Consider the following 17,818-nt stretch of genomic DNA (forward strand, 5'->3'; position numbering starts at 1 on the left):
TTTCATAATCGGACAATACAATGGGAAGAAATACTCTGGTGGCCTTGTTCTCAATTAAAAGCCAAAAGATGTGTTTCCTGCCATTTCAATATTTCCCGAGCTGTTAAACCCACTCAGTTTGATGGTCGACACTCTGTCGCTTTTCCTTTTTTTCCATTTCCCTCTGTCTCACTATCTCCCACTGTGTTTTGACAGAAATACATAGATGAAGAAAACAGACAAAAACAGTAATAACACCAACAAAAGTGTAAAGGCTTGATTTCTTTGAATCAGATAAACCAGACATGGAACGCAAAAGCAGTAGAGAAATACATATGAAAGAAAGCCAGTGAGTCAGAGACAGACACGAAAACAGAGATGGGTTTTTTAGGCTAAATGGTTTAGAAAAGGAAAGAGATAAGGGAATAGGGGGAGAAGCACTCAAAAGCTTTGTGGTGTTTAATGTGATCAGCGACAGGTCAAACAGACAGGCCTTCAGGGAAAAGAAACAGAGGATACAGGAAAAAGTCAACGCTAGCGATTAGTAATTCATCAGAGCCACAGAGGGAGAGAGTCTGACAAAAGACAAAGGCAGGAGGTCAGAATAGATACATCCAGGGGATGGACAAAATAACAAAAACAGCACTGCAACAGATACTCCATCTGTGCAGTGCACATTGTTCCATTGTGGTTGAAACAGATCCATTGAATTATCTTCATGAGGAGGAGCTGCAAGTGAAAAGACAATTTCCCTACAAGGAGTAATTCAGGCTTTGTAGCTTCGCCACAACGCTTATATAGTGACTGCTGCTGCCTTCGACACTACTTCAAAAATCAGCAAATGTGTTAAATGACAAATATATTTCGAAGCTAAAATCACAAGCTATCATTGTGGCACCGGCCCAGGACACACAGTATGCAAGCACAATATTGATAGAATGTGATATGATAAATAAAAATCACACAGTCCAACAGCGGAGTCAGACATTAAGAGATGCACAGCCAGTGCTCAAGATCCGAGTACATGGCATGTGACATTACCTAGAGCCCACTATTAATGATTCCGTGATTATTACAGGAAAAGAGAGTAAAAGATGGAGACAGAAAAGGAGACACAAAATTGAAAGAGTAAAATGACAACAGGATGAGAGGCATTGCGGGAAAAGGGAGTGTGCAAGGGTTGACTGAGTTCTTTGTCTACGGAGGGAAATCATCCAGGACACTGACAGCACAGACTCACCCGTCCGTGACCAATGGAAGACACTCAACGCAGACAGTAGCGTGTGTAGACATGCATGCATGTGTGTGTATGCTCTCTTAATGGCTCCCACAGTGACATTGATTGATCATCACAGACTCTCCTGGTCCATGTTTATGTGTGTCTACGTGTATGTGTGTGTGTGCATTGATACCGTACAGTATTAGAGGGAGAGTGTCAGTGAGCGTACACATTTGTGTCCTCCAGTGGCCCTAAAGAAGCAATGAACCAGGACATTCCAGGACATGAGGAAAAAGTCCACTTGAAATAAACACAAACAGTCACACAAACAAACAAAACGGCATTTTTAGATACAAACAAACACACACACACGCACACACACACAATTTTCCACACAAAAAAATCGTTCACAGACACAGCAAAAACATACAATTAGCCAATAAACACAGTTGTAAATACCTACAAAATAGAGACAGACACAAACACAGAGCTCTCTCGCAGTTCAGGAGTCACTGAAACAGAAGCAGATTGACCTCCTTCATGAATCGTGATGGTTTTTAATAATTGAAATCGAACAATCTCAGTATAAGAGAAGGAGAGATGGATAGAAAGAGACAGAGGAAGGGAGCCCAAGAAATGAGAGGATGAAAAAGGTGAGAGAGCCTCAGTGGGTAGAGGAGAGGGGAAGTGATGCCAGAGAGAGGGAGAGAGCAGAGAAAAGAAACATTAGGAGGAAGAGAAAGGAGGAGAGCTGAAGGTAAAGACGAGAGGAAATCAATACGAGTGAGATGGCAGCAAAGGAGGGAAAGAGGTCACAAATCACCCAAGCCAATACTGTGTGTGCCAATAATGTATGTGTATGTGTGCGTGTGTCACGGGTCAATGCTAGCAGACTAATAACCATTCACACTTTGGCTAATGGAGACAAAGTAAGTAACCTCGTACACAATATGCCATCAGCACTCTTCAAGGCGAATGGAGATCTACTGGGGGTCGTATGCACGTTGCTTAAGCAAACACTGGAAATGCCCTTCACAATAAGGTATGCAATCGAGACAAATGATTCTGGTTCTCACCTTAAATCACATGAATTCAGAAGATATGGTTTAAGCATGTGCTGTATTAAAGTGCTTCTCTAGAGGAGGGCAGGTTGCCTTTTGGGGTCTCCACGCCAGCAGGTCGAGATAGCCATGTTTGTCAAGGATACTGTGACAGGCAATGGAGCTGTTTCGGGAATCTAGCCTGTTGGAAGCTGACCTCAGTAACCCCGCTAGGCCACCCTCCCCCACCCTTGCTTGTGACCTTCACCTGGCTCACCAGTCCTCCAGATGAGGCTCAGTTGAATACAAGTAATTTATTGAGCTGTCATGAGGCTCACATGTAGCTACCCTTTCCATCCATGAAACAGAAAACAAGATGTTCACAACATCCCTAATTTAAGTGACAGCCCTACGTCCCATCAACTTTGACTTCAAATTACAAGCAAAAGGCGCTCTTCATGTCCGAGCATGAAGAGCAAAAAATAATGTAAACGATAGCTTGTTTCTGCAAGTGTCTCATTCATCCTGTCTCGCACGCACAATACTCGGACGTAGTGACTACTGAATGAAATGGAGCCATTGTTGATGTGAATATAAAATCTTGTGAGAAGTTATTGTTCGTTGTCGTGCTTTTCCCATCGATGTCCAGCAACACGAGCAATCAGTGAGCCTGCAGCAAAACTACTTGGTTAGGTTGGGGAAAAGATGATGGTGTGGGATAAAATACATACCTGCAAACTCATGAGAGGTGAAAAAGGTCACTTTTATTTTAAATATGAGCTTTAAAATGTAGCATTCTGGTGTACTCTGAGAAGAAAATTAAGTGATGACATTTACTTTAAGCAAAAAACGAATTTATTATTCAGTTATTAATCACTATTTCAGCTATATTATTATTATTAACCTTTATTTAGACAAAATCCATTGAGACCGAGGTCTCATTTTCAAACGTTTTGGTCAAATAAAAACAAAGACAGCAAGAGTAGCGAGAACCATCGCCTGTACAAAATAAAGTGATTCGTTTTCATTGAACCCTGTTACTGTTTGTCTTCATATTAACTTCCACTGTCACTGTAAAGCGGCTGGAATTGTGGCCTATCTTATATTTGCAATTAATATGCATTCAATCCAGTTCAATCATTGAAATGAAAATGATAATCTACTCTGGCTAAGGTAGTTCATCAAGAGTAAAATAATAGCTGTGATCTATACACACCTCTGCATTAGCAACCTGCTGAAATGAAGGTACAGACACCTTAACCCTCTCATTACGTCAGGGTTCTTGAGAGCAACGTGGGACTGTTAGTCCACTGGCTGTGGTCATCACAGTGAACAGTGTGAACAGTGTGATGAGAGGGCACGTGAGCCCTTGTTGCTGTCGTTCATCTCCTTGGAGCAGAGGCTGCATTTAACATACCCTGCCTTATCATTGTATTTAAAACTGTGACAGCAGGAAGCTGTACTCACGTCTGTTTAGACCTCCACCTTTATCCAGGCCCACCTCCACCTTTATCTAGGCCCATCTCCACCTTTATCCAGGCCCACCTCCACCTTTATCCAGGCCCACCTCCACCTTTATCCAGGCCCAGCTCCACCTTTATCCAGGCCCACCTCCACCTTTATCCAGGACCACCTCCACCTTTATCCAGGCCCACCTCCACCTTTATCCAGGCCCACCTCCACTCACAGCTCAGCCCTGCGTCAAGCTGCGCTACACACACAGCCTACTCGTCCTGAAGCTCTTTGACCTCATCATCTCATCAGTATCTGGGCCTCATGTTTCGTGGTCATGAAAGTTATTCTGACCACAAAACCCAGCAAGTCTGAACGGTAACGGAACACAACATAATTTAAACGTTAACGGAGGGAAATGAAGACGCTGTAGACATCTGAACGCTGATTGGCCAAGATATGTTTTATACCGTCTATGATATCTGTAATGTATAACTACGGAAAGGACGTTACCGTCGTATAGAAATGACGTGCCAGTTAATTTAACGTTGACTTGTGGATTCACACAGGATGCAGAATAAGATCTCCTGGGTCCCGACCTCATCCCTACACAGCTTTTGTAGCTCTTTATAGGCCTACTACATAAGCTGTCCTGGCTCACAATTACATACACATTGATGACATGGATTGTTTACAAATTATAGTGCATTACTTTTAAGCTTCATAAAAAGTGTTAGTTTTGTGTCACATGATACAAAAAAGAAACATTGTACATCTGTCCTTTCAGTTTTGCTCCTTCCACAATGTTACTTTCATTCAACCTTCCATCCTTGCGATCATCTTTTCTTTCCTTTTACATCGTGTGCCGAGAAAAAACAAAATGTCTTTCCATCATTCGGTTTGAAAAACCTTATGAATGTATTTTGGTGCAAGGCATCACACACTCACACAACTTTCAGACTTGTTTCATCCAAGTTCTAGCTTTTGTATGTACATTTTTACTTTCCTCTTCTTTTACCTTCATCCACAGGTTCAAACAGACAATGTTCCAAGCTGAATTTCCTTTTGTTGATAAAAAAAAATGATGAGATGATATGAGAAACGTGGGGAGAAAGAGAGAGAGTGGGAGTGAGCGAGAACAAGAAAGAGAACAGCACAGCAGGATTCCTATCATATTTCTCCTCAGTGTGACTCCCTGATATCTGTTGGCCTTTCCAGCCCTCTCAAAGGCACCCTCCATCTGCATCCCTCCATCATCCCCTACGTCTGTCCACTGCTTTCTTCAAGCTCAGGTGTTATCTACCTCTGCTCTCTCCGATTTCAGTCGGTGGAAATTAGAGTAGAGTACAAAACAGCATGGAGCAAGGAGAAAGGAAGAGAAGGAGAAAGGAAAAAGGAGAGGAAGAGGATTGGACCGCGAGGGAGGGGGGGAGTGAGCTAGAAGACAGAGATAATAAAAGCAGTATGGGGGCCATGGCTTCTAGCTGTTTCTGTGAAACAGCAGGAAACAAAGAGGAGAAAACAACTTACGGAGTTTAGGTTTTCACACAGATAAACAGACAAACAGTGTGCACACACTGTGCATTCACCAGGCACAGATCTACTCCAGCTTTCTATGTGATTCCCTACAACTATGTTGCATAATATATATATATATATAGTATTCATAACCTCTTCATCACATTGTTCAAAGGTGACCTAAATGCTTTGCATGAGAGGAAACGGGAATGACGGTGGTCTCATTTAAATAGGATATACTGGTAAATAGGATTTGTTGTTGGTGTTTTTTTTGTTATTGTTCACTGCACGACTATTAGTTAAGCTCTGAAAGAACAGATCTAAATAGTACATGTGCAGAAAACTTTGATCATTGCAAATTCAATGTAAAAGGAAAAGAGAAAGCATGGACACATTTGAATAATTAAAGGCCAAAGAGACATTTTCCTGGAAAATCTCAACAGCTCTTGATATTGCATAATGTCCCCAGTTTATCTGTTTATTCATTTCATATGCATGTAAATATCTGTATGGATGACGCTGTGTTATAGATATACGTTTCCTGGAGCAGTACAAAGTAGCATGCAGCCAATCATTATTTTAATTTAAATAAAAAACATTGTGATGGCTTCGCAAAATGTAATTTGAGCATAAATTATAGCATATTTAAAGAAGTTGAACACTTTAAAACCTTAGCCATGTTTAACCAGGCCTGAGTGTTAGTAAAATGATCAAACTTAAGATTGGCACAAAATGTGATATATTTGTTTAATGTGGCTGCAAGACATTGAAATGTAAGTGCAGAATAAATTGGAATTGATATTGTTGAAAATACACACATGTATTGTTCGCTGGCTAAGTGATCCCGATCCTTAGAAGACCTCACTATGTCCATCGCATACAGTACGAGAGCCTGAATCCACGGGTCATTAACTGAACAGAATTTCCTTCCTGCAACGCACTGTCTGGAATCCAGACACTAGCAAATGAACGGCTGTTGGGAGACTAATAAATGACTTGCAGCTGCGTGTGATGTCAGTAATGAACATTGAGAGATGGGTGGAAAAACAACGAGAGAGGGATGACGATGGTGGATACTTATTGTAGATACAAATACATCATCTCTCACATTTTACTTAAAGAGAACCCCAAAAGGCTGTGGAAGAAAGACGTTCATCCCACTTTGCTGTTGTCAATGATTTCAATCAACTAGTCATGTCTATAATATATATATAATGTACAGGTGTCACCTAGAAGAGACACAAACATTGGGTTTTATTTGTATCTGAAATGCAGAACCTTAGGCAGAAAGGAAAAACTAATTTCAAAGGGGGGGGGGGGGGGCTGGGTAAACCAATCAGAAATCAGGAGACAAAGCACTCTTTTGCTCTGCTGTGCTCCATGTCGGGGTAGTTAGATCCACTACAGCAAACCAGGCCAGTCTACGTTTCTTCCAATAGCTTTGTTTTGGTTGATTAGTGATGTGATGGAGTGAAAAAAGGCACTCCACCACAACGTCACATTTCAACTTCACAGACTTGGAGGACAGCAGAGCAAACGAGCACTTTGTCTCCTGATTTCTGATTGTTTTTAAACTTTTCTTCTTTTTTTTCTTTCTTTTGGGTCAGCCCCTATACTTCTTCTTTACCTCCTAGAAAAACCCTCAGAGTTTGTGAGTTTTGCAACACGTCTTTCGCAAGAAGTGTTGAAAAAGTCAAGGCGTGCAGATTCCTCACTTGGTGATGCAAGAGACATCTGTGAAGTTGCAGTTCAATTCAAGAGGTTGTTTTCACCGAGCTGTGGTTTTACTGGAAAATGGACTCAAGTAAAAAAAATATATACATGCCTAAATATTGGTAAGCAGCTGTCACTGTTTCCATGTAAATATCAATCTACACATTTTTGACTTCACATTCAGAAGTGTGTGAGAATTTAAACACACAAGTTCAGATTTTTGTTCTAAAAGTTCTCTCATCGTATTCTGCAACATATTTACATTCATATCTATATTTGTACCTGCTGTTTCACTTCCTGGAGGTTTTGTTGCATTTATTCCCATCTGCCGTGACTATTCATGTGTGACAGCTGAACCAGGGGGAACATCAAACCGTGCTGCTCAGTTGTTTCTGTCTCTATCTTGGGTTCAGAACTGCAGCAGACCCACTCAGCAAATCAGGACTCCAAAGAACACACACAGAGCTACTGTATGTACACACAGCAGAATGTCTGGCTCCAGGGTCTGCTTTGTAATACAAGGAGAGATCTTCGGTGGGCAAGTTGTTGTGTCACCATGGGTTGAGACGGAAGCATCCTCTCAACTGTGGTGCAATATTCACACAGACAAACATCACAGAGTGATTGCACTAAAGAGGTTATGCATTTTGCTCACTTTCAAGAAAAGAAAAACCGACACGCTGACCTGTGCTACTGTGTAGTTCCTTCAGCAGACTCTATATACTGTATAAACTGTTTTTAGCCTCTGTTTAATCACTAACTCTGGGGACTCAGGCTCATTGACAAGCAGGTGGAGACCCATAAGCTGAGCTCATGTCAACCTCAAGTCTAAGAAACCACCAGGTTGTGTCGGACTTTGTCATCCTGCCAAAGCAACAGCATGATTCTTCATTAACTAGCCAGCGGAATAATACAGTGTGCTGTCAAGGGACAAGTGCTGAACTGGCTGCAGTCCAGTACATGACTGTGGATCCTATTAAACTGTCCTGTGAACATCGCAGTACACAGCCATGGCGATGGTACAGCAGTGTACACTCGTCTGACATGTGACCTAGCTTTCAGCACGAACAGTAAACATCGTAATAATAGGTTTAACCTGTTTGCTTACAGTGCACCAGTGTTGGCCACATTTTCTGGATGTGTGACAATGTTATGTCACACAGAGCCCAATCTCATCATTGTTAGGCCCATCAGAAGAGACGCAGGCTAAGAGGTCAACTTAAATTCAGAGGGGGAAAAATGACTTAATTTGAATTTACACCTGTGCACCTTAGATTTGTAACAATACCTTTTTTTCATTTTCTGCTCACCGGGACACCAGCGTCTGAAACCGACGCACAAGGCGACACCCTCTAGCATCTTCATGAAACGCACCACTCTTTAAAGTAACTGCAATGTAAACTCATTATTAAACAGAAAATGCTCTGGAAGTGAAAAAAAAAAGCCACACAGGGTGGGAAGGGAGGCAGATGGGTGAAACATACACAGGACTTTCAGGAAACTGTTTTGTGGATCGAAAGGACAATGTTAACCACGCGTTTACTGCGACCGAGCGCGTCAGAGAGTAACGGCAAGGAGTCCGACAGTATGTGACGAGTTGGAATGAGCACGTGTTGCAGTCTTCTTACTTACAAGGCAGTCTTTTCCCATCCATTTGTTTTCAAAGAAAGATCTGATCCGACAATTTTCGATGGCAATCTCTGATTATAAATCCTTATACGTTTGTGTGTTCGTGACTTCACTCACCTGAGTTTTCGTCCACCCTCTCCTCCACAGTGTGGTCCTTCTGATGGACCCACTCACTGTTGCACTTGAAGTAAATCTGCGTGGCAGGCGTCGCTTTGCAGTAGAGATTGACAGGTTTATTCTTGACAATGTAGCCTTCCTCGGGTTCGAACAGGAAGTGAGGTAAGGGCTCCGGAGGGTCGGAGGGGAAGGTTTCCGGGAGTTCGCTGAGACTCAGGAAATCATCATCATCTCTCACTGCGGGAAGAGGAAAAGAGAAAGGTGAGAATTGTGACAGTCACTGTTCTGTATTTTCACAGATATTTAGCAACTTTCTTTGAGAACTAACAGGGAATGAAGTTGGTTGAGGGAAATAACATGCAGTTTTGTGATTCACAGCAGCGAGCAGCATTGTCCGCTGAACTCAGTGTGTACAGGACAATGCCGTACTCATTTGATCACTAACAATCGCCGCGTCTCAAGCCGGTGACCTGGACAGAGTACAATTTTCTTCGACTGAGCCATAAAATGCAAAATTAAACAGCACCTAACTGCCGTGTGCATATGTGGAAACCTTCTGGCCATCATGATTTTCACTCGCAGAGAAGGGCATCATGGGTAACCCCAGGTCACAGAGGCTCACAGAGGAGCCAAGGCACACACATCCCAAATCTCAACAACACGTTGTGCGGACGTGCACGCCATTTACCTTCCCCCATTGGATTCAGAAACATTAGTCACCAACAAACTGAAATTTTGTTATGGTCATCAATGTTAAAATAAATTTGCACAGTGTATATATAAAAATATGTATTTGTACCATCGACTCCTGCCTCACGACTGACTGAAAACCATTCCTTTAGTGGAGCAATACATATTTCGACAGAGCAGGGTTTAATTAAAGTGGAAGTTGCGCCACAGCTAATAAGCTACGCTAGAATGCCTCATTTTGGACTCTCTGGCTCTCTGTTTCCACGTAGCTGAGTCGAGCTAAGATGAGTTGCTATTGATCAATAGTGCGAATTTACAGGTGAGAGCTCGCAAACAATTGACCATGACATAAACATTTGAACCATTTACTTCGCGATTGAATCCACTACTTGCTGCGATTCCATTCAAATTAGTTTGTTTTGCAGAGAACGTTTTTAATGCTGGTTAAAAATCGTAAACCGACCGAGTGCTCATTCGACCAACACAAGAACTTTATCCTCCTCCAACCTGCTTTCTCTCCTCCATTGTCCTTTCAGTATGTCCAAACTCTACGCCCACCCGTGGCCTCAATCAAAGGGACACCAAGAATGTTTTGTCACCAGGTTGCCACGGTCACCAAAACACAGAGGATTACAAGAGCAGGTGGGAGGGACAGGAAAAGGGCATTTCTTTCTTTCCCTCCGATAGACACGCATGTATACAAACACAATGCACATATATTAACAGTTCATGCACACACACACACACACACACACACAAACGCACAATTTCTCCCAACTTGTGATTTCCCTCCACTCCGTCATCATGCAGTTTCACTAGGACCGTCTGGATCTTCTTATATGTGTGTATGTGCTTCTGTGTGATTGCCTCACCTGGAGAGCTGTGACTCATGCAAAAACAAAATGTAACACCTGGAATGTTTTTGACACAGCTTCAAGGTTTTTCATCCCTAACGTGTCATTGCTACAGTCACACATAAACACTCTTACCAACCCAAACCCCGAATATTAAAAAAACAGCAACATATAATTGTGCATTTATAAGCCTGTGGACATACACGCAAATGCATTTCTGTACCCTAACTGTGTGTGTCGCCCTTATCTTGGAGAATAGCGCTGTGGGCTACAAGCTAAAAGCAGCTTAGGTAAAACAACAAGACACAAACAGGGGGAAAATTAGTTGGCAGCATCCCCACTTTGATGTCATGAAGCTGACATTTTCTCTCGTAGTTTTGCAATTAAATCTCTGAGAGTATGAAAATTGGTAGACATTTCCACAGCATCATTTCATGAACTGGTACATTTTCTCCTACTCTTGGTTATTCACCCATTTCTCCGTCAGTCTCTGTTTTACTTGCTGCACTGCCTTCATCTTTTTTTCTATTGCTATTTCTTGTTGCTTTATGTCTCTCCAGCACTTTACACCCTCCTACCCCTCCCTCCCGCTTTTCACTTTCACTGCGCCCCCCAACACCCGTTCACACCCTCATCTGTCATTCAGAGAGCTGGGAGTGGGGGGTGGGGGGGGGCGGGTTCATTGCTCTGAAGCGACAGCTATAAAATATTGATTGGCACAAGAAACATGATAGCCAGAGAAAAGGGCGGGTGGAACGGAGAAAAAGGGGAGCGATGGAGAGAAATTTTCCCATGAACAAAAAGCTGTGTCTCAGAAATGCAAACTATTTTCCATCCATGCCTATCCAAGTCTCTACTCTCCCAACTTCTGTTCGCCTTCCTCCTTCCTCCTAAACCTTTTCCCTTCCTCTGGCGTTTCCTCCTCTTTACCCCTACTGCTCTCTTCTGATCTCCTGACAGAGTGAATTACTGATCCTAACAGCCCACCTCATAAACGCCTTGCCTGAATGCTGTCATCAGTAATGGCTGGTTGTAGCATGAACAATGTCCAGGTTTCGATTTACGCCATGTAGTAAAATATGCGCTGGGGGCGAAAAAACACATTTATTCCCTTGCTCGCGTCGGTGGGCATGCCCACTTACGACAAACCCAACCAATAAATGTCTGTATATCTGCTAAGAGTGATGTCATCAGAAGTGGCCAATCGTGTTCAAGTGTCAGTGTCAATATAAGCTGATCTATCAAGGATCAAGAGATTGATGGATAAATGACAGAGGTGACGAAAGAAGAGCGGTAGATGTGGGAGGAAAAATAAAATGAATTGGATTCTATCATTAACATTAATGGACATGATCGGAAGAGACGACTTCTGTGAAACCAACAAGGAAGAGTAGTCCACTCATATTATATGTATATATTTGGTTATGGTGGGAACATGTCTGTGTTGGTGAAATGTCTCCACGAATGTTCTTAACTATCCCAAACAGTCTTGTCATTTTAACTCCCAGTAGTGTTACCGGTAGGGTCAGTGCAGAGTTGCCAGGTTTGTACTTTTGCTGTGCTACTTTGATGGAGAGTGAAAGATATGGGGGATAGTCACCTGATCCAGCTCACTTGTGCGTAGTGTCTGTTTCACCCCTTTTTCTATTTTTAATTGATCTACTAATAGTACGATGTCAGCCAACACGTACTAGAACTTTTTTATAACTAGAACTGTTTTTGCATTGATCTGCTATGGCTTCACAAGTTCAAAGTTCAAAGTTCAAAGTTCACTTTATTGTCAAAGTTTCCACATGTGTTATGCATACAGAAAATTCGAAATGCCGTTTCTCGCAGTCCCACAGTGTAATATAGACATGAACATATAACATATAATAGAATAAAATAGAATAAAGTTAAGAACATAAGGGCCTAGATAAAGGATTAAACAAGTAGCAGCAGAGAATAAAAAGTGACTGGTGCTGATAAAAAGTGACTGGTGCTGATAAAAAGTGACTGGTGCTGGATGAGGGAAGGGGTGTGAGGGGGAGTAGATGTCCTGGTATGTTCCATTTGAGGCAGTGGGGAAAGGTGGGTGAGGGGGAGGGTAGAGAGGTCAGGGGAGAGATGGCAGGGGGGGAGAGAGGGGGAGCGAGAGGAGAGAGGGAGGGAGAGAGTTCAGCATCCTGACCGCCTGGTGGAAGAAGCTGTTCCTCAGCCGGGTAGAGCTCGAACGGAGACTGCGGAACCTTCTCCCTGAAGGCAGGAGGCTGAAGAGGCTGTTGGAGGGGTGGGTGGGGTCACCCGCAATGCCGAGTGCTTTGCGGGTGAGGCGGGTGTTGTAAATGTCCTGTAGTGTAGGGAGTGAGACTCCGATGATCCTCTGGGCAGAGTTCACAATGCGCTGCAGGCTCTTGCGGTTGGAGGCGGTGCAGCTTCCGAACCACAGCGTGATGCAGCTGCTGAGGATGCTCTCAGTGGCGCCTCGGTAGAATGAGAGCATGATGGGGGGGGGGGCTCCTGCTCGCTTGAGCTTCCTGATGAAGTACAGGCGTTGCTGGGCCTTCTTTGCCAGTGCAGTGGTGTTGCTGTTCCAGGTGAGGTCATCTGTGATTGTCACACCCAGGAATTTGGTGCTGCTCACCTGTTCCACAGCAGCACCATTGATGGTCAGAGGGAGGGGGGGTTGGGAGTGGGTTCTCCTGAAGTCAACAACAATCTCCTTTGTTTTCCCCACATTGAGGAAGAGATTGTTATTTTGGCACCAACGGACCAGCTGGTTCACTTCCTTCCTGTAGTTAGTCTCATCGTTGTGGCTGATGAGACCTACCACGGTAGTGTCGTCAGCGAACTTCACGATGTGGTTGGAGCTGTAGTTGGGTTTACAGTCATGGGTCAGCAGGGTGAAGAGAAGGGGGCTGAGCACACAACCTTGGGGGGCCCCCGTACTCAGTGTTAGTGTGTTCGAAGTGTTGTTGTTGACCCGAACAGCTTGTGGTCTCTCTGTGAGGAAGTCCAACAACCAGTTGCAGAGAGAGGGGCTGAGGCCCAGGTCTGTAAGTTTACACACAAGCTGCTGGGGGATGATTGTATTGAATGCTGAGCTGAAATCTATGAACAGCATTCTGACGTAGGAGTTCTTAGTGTCCAGGTGTGTGAGGGCTGGGTGTAGAGCGGAGGAGATTGCATCCTCTGTGGACCGTTTAGTTCGGTAAGCAAACTGAAACGGGTCCAGGGAGGGAGGAAGGGTGGATTTGATCTGCTTCATGACCAGCCTTTCGAAACACTTCATGATGGTAGAAGTCAATGCGACGGGGCGGTAGTCGTTGAAGCAGGCTGGAGATGACTTCTTCGGCACAGGAATGATGGTGGTTTCCTTGAAGCACGTGGGAATTCACTCACCTCTCCATCCGACTGTGTCAGCTGCACCCGCCTGGTGGATAAAATCACAGAGTTGGAGGGAAGAATATCCACGCTCTACAGGATCCAGTATGCCGAGAACCTCATGGACACCATCATTTTCGGTCCATCACAGACTGACACAGCCAGCGACCGCGTGCATGAGTCCATCGCTTCCAGTCCTGCTGCCGCGGCACCTCCTCCGGTCGCAGCTCCTGAGGCCTCCTGGCTACGGCTCTGAGCTAAGCCCAAAGCCCTGGGCAGCTCTACTCCATCACATCACGAGCCCTGGTCCCTGGTCTGTGCTCGCGGCAGCCGGAGAGGGAGACGCTCATCTCCTACACCCCATGGCTTCGATGTCCAGCTGAAGAATGGATTTAATGCCCTTGCCCTGCGTGAGTTCCCTCCTCTGACTACGGACTCCCAGCTTCCTACATCATCCCAGCTGCCGCCTCGGGGGACCCACAGCCCCGGGTCCACCGACATCCCTACGCCAGTCATTCCTGAGCCCTCCTCTCGCCCCAGGACACGCCGCTCCATACCGTGCTTTACACCAGCACCGCGGCGAGCTTCGGTCGCCCGTTCTCTCAGTCCTTGCTCGTCTGCTCCGCCACCACTGGTTGAATCCTCGCCTCCATCCACGCGTATTGCACGCGCAGTGTTGCCGCCTCGTCCCCTCTTCGCCCCGACGACGCTGATAGTCGGGGACTCAATAATCAGGAACACCCGTTTCTTCAACGCGGAGACACACTGTTTCCCTGGAGCAACGGCTCCAGACATCCTGCTGACACTGCCTGGCCTGATGCGCGCCCTCCCGTGTTCCATTCGGCGAATTATCGTTCATGTGGGAATTAATGATACAGCCCTCCACCAGTCTGAGTTGACCAAGATGGATTTTACAAATCTTTTAAGCTTTTTAAACAGCTGTGGACTGTCTGTTTTTATCAGTGGTCCAAGTCCAACACTCGGCCGTGGATCACAGCGGTTCAGCAGAGTCCTCAGCCTCCACACCTGGCTCCAGGCCGCCTGCAGGACCAACAACGTGAGCTTCATTGACAATTTTAATGTTTTGGGGCCGCTCTTCCGCTTTTAAGAAGGATGGTATTCATTTTAACAAGCTGGGTAGTCGCCTGCTAGCGGCTAATTTACAGCATACTGTTCACTCCCATTCACATGATTGACTGTTTACACCTGGATCCCCTGTCCGCTGTCACTCTTCCTCTACGATCATTCATCAGCGCATTCATCCCCTACTAGCAACACTAGCTCCCCCTGGCGGCATGGAGGGTCTCGTACTACTCTCTCCCCAGCCTCTACCGTAACTTCCACTCCACGACCCATGAGCATTCCCGTGAGAATCACAGACTCGCGCTCACACCCTAGTTATGGTCGGGTTCGAGGTGCTGCACGAGTGATCCGTCCTATTGCACATACCCCCAAAGCTTCCTGTGCTGATGACGACACAGTGTCTTCCCCCATCAAAATGTGTCTGATTAATGCACGCTCCGTAACAAACAAGGCTCACATTTTAAATGACTTGTTCACAAGTCATAATTTGGCTTTTTTATTTCTGACCGTGACCTGGCAACGGAATATGGAATGCATCCATTTCAATGAACTCTGCCCTGTGGACTGTTCTTATGTTGGGACACCGCGTCTGACAGGCCGCGGTGGAGGTCTCGCCGTGGTCTGGAAGAATCAGTTTTCCTGCCACTTGGGGAGCACAGAATCCTATGTTACTTTTGAACTACAGCTGACTAAAGTGGGCCGGCTAAAGCAGTTTTACTGTTTTTTAATTTACCGACCTCCAGGTCCTGCAGGTCAGTTTTTATCAGAGTTCACAGACTTTCTGACCTCTATTATCAAGCTAGACAAAGTGCTTCTGGTTGGTGATTTTAATCTGCATATCAATGATACCACAGACTGTATTGTTGCTGAGTTTCTCAATATTACTGAATCTTTTAATTTCACGCAACATGTTTCTGGCGCCACTCACAGGGGTGGTCTGGGTCTTGATATTGATAATACCCGTTGTGAGGACCTATTGATCAGTGACCATGAATGTATTTTCTTTGATCTTTCTGTCAATGCTGACCCCTTGTATCTGAAACAAACGTTCCGCTCCCGCATTGTTACTCAGAGTACAGCTGATCATTTCTCTGTGCACTTCTGCTGTGATATTAACACAAATCTCAATGATGTTGAACACTTGATACAGTCATTTAATGAACATTGCACCACTTTGCTGGATAAAGTGGCACCTCTTAAGGAAAGGACCAGGGCTGCCTATAACACTACTCCGTGGATGACAGACGCTGTGTGCAGCGTGAGACAGAAGTGTCGCAGGACAGAGCGGCTCTGGAAAGCTACTGGGCTAGAAGTGCATCTTTTATATCTCAAAGACCTCAGAGTTTCTTTTAATACTGGAGTAAAGGAAGCTAGAACTGCTTATTTTGCCAACCTAATCTCTTCTTCAAAGAGAAATCCCAAGATTCTGTTTGACACAATTAGAGGAATTGTTTCACCGTCTGTCTCCACTTTACCATGCTATTCTGTTGACGATTGCAACAAATTCCTTATCTATTTTAATGACAAGGTAACAGGTATTAGGTCTGGCATTTGGCCTGGGATCTGTTCGGCTACTTGTAGCTCCTCGCAATCTCCTGCTGTTCTGGACTATTTCCAGCCTATCAGCCTTCAAGACCTGATGGACTTAATTAACAAAATTCCAAGTTCCAGTCTGGGTTTCGTAAGCAACACTCTACTGAAACCGCTCTCCTGAGGGTTTCAAATGACATTCTCATGTGTGCTGATGCAGGTGACTGCTCTGTGTTAGTTCTTCTGGATCTCAGTTCTGCATTTGGCACTGTAGACCATGCCATCCTGATTAAGAGGCTACGTGATTGGGTGGGCATAACTGGCATAGTTAGACTGGTTTACATCTTACCTCAATGACAGAAGTTTCAATGTCTCTGTGGGTGATTTTGTGTCTGTTACCTCTCCACTGTCTTGTGGTGTACCGCAGGGCTCGGTTCTGGGGCCTCTGTTATTTTCGCTTTATCTGTTACCTTTGGGACCGATCATAAAAAGCTATAATGTGTCCTATCACTTATATGCAGACGACATCCAACTCCATCTGTCATTCAAACCCAGCGAGGCATTCACATTAACTAGGCTCCTGGACTGTGTCAATGCCATCAGAGACTGGACGGCAGAAAACTGCTTGCAACTCAACGACTCTAAGACGGAGGTCCTAGTTATTGCTCCAGAGGAGTTTGTCCCCATGATCAGGCAGATTATTAGTCCACTCTTCTCTGCTGCCCATTGCAACCTGCGTAATCTTGGGATTTTCTTTGATCGATCCATGTCGTTTGACCCTCATGTTAAGCAGCTGTCCAGGTCATGTTTCTTCCATCTAAGAAATATCAGTAAACTGAGATCTGTAGTATCAACACCTGAATTAGAAATGATCATACACACATTTATCTCTTCACGCATTGACTACTGCAACTCACTTTTCACATCACTCAGTGTATCTGCTCTTAACCGTCTGCAGGTCATCCAAAATGCCGCCAGATTACTCACCAACACAAATCGACGGCCTCACATCACCCCCATACTCCGATCTCTCCACTGGCTTCCTGTAGCATCTAGGATACACTTTAAAATTCTCACCATCACTTACAGAGCACTTCACGGTCAGGCTCCGGCTTATGTAGCTGATCTACTTCGCCCCTATTCACCCGCCCGCACTCTCAGGTCAAACGCTCTAGGTCTTCTGTCAGTCCCACGCACACGATTTAAGAGCCGTGGTGACCGAGCCTTTGAGGCAGTGGCCCCGCGGCCCTGGAATGCTCTGCCTGCAACTCTGCGCTTCGCAGATACTGTGGATACTTTTAAAAGCCAGCTCAAAACCCACCTGTTTAGGCTGGCGTTTGTGTAAAAGTAAACCCATGTCCTAGACCTGCTCTTAAAATATGTTTTACATTTTTATTTTATTTTATTTTTTATTTTTTATTTTATTCTTTAATTTTTTAATTTTCTCTGTGTAGATAATTTATTGACCCTAGGGTCACATTGTGTTTTTTATGCTTTTATAAATGTCTGCTCTGTTAAGCACTTTGTGATACTACTGTCTGTGAAAAGCGCGATATAAATAAATTTCATTCATTCATTCATTCATAGTACCAAACTTTAAAGAAAAACCTCCACCCATGATGCCCCTGAAC

At 44.5% G+C, this 17,818-nt stretch overlaps 1 protein-coding gene across 2 annotated transcripts in view; it reads right to left on the bottom strand.

Moving 5' to 3' along the window:
- unc5ca (unc-5 netrin receptor Ca) overlaps positions 1–17,818 on the bottom strand; it is a gene marked incomplete at its 5' end in the record, with an annotated part of 181,060 nt that overhangs the window by 76,497 nt on the left and 86,745 nt on the right. For both annotated transcript variants that reach the window (XM_079271094.1, XM_079271093.1), the window contains one exon: positions 8,668–8,904. In XM_079271094.1, the coding sequence (XP_079127220.1) occupies positions 8,668–8,904 (237 nt within the window). The remainder of the gene's footprint in view (positions 1–8,667; positions 8,905–17,818) is intronic.

Source organism: Melanostigma gelatinosum (genome assembly GCF_949748355.1).
Source record: "Melanostigma gelatinosum genome assembly, chromosome: 6".
Classification (NCBI taxonomy): domain Eukaryota; kingdom Metazoa; phylum Chordata; class Actinopteri; order Perciformes; family Zoarcidae; genus Melanostigma; species Melanostigma gelatinosum.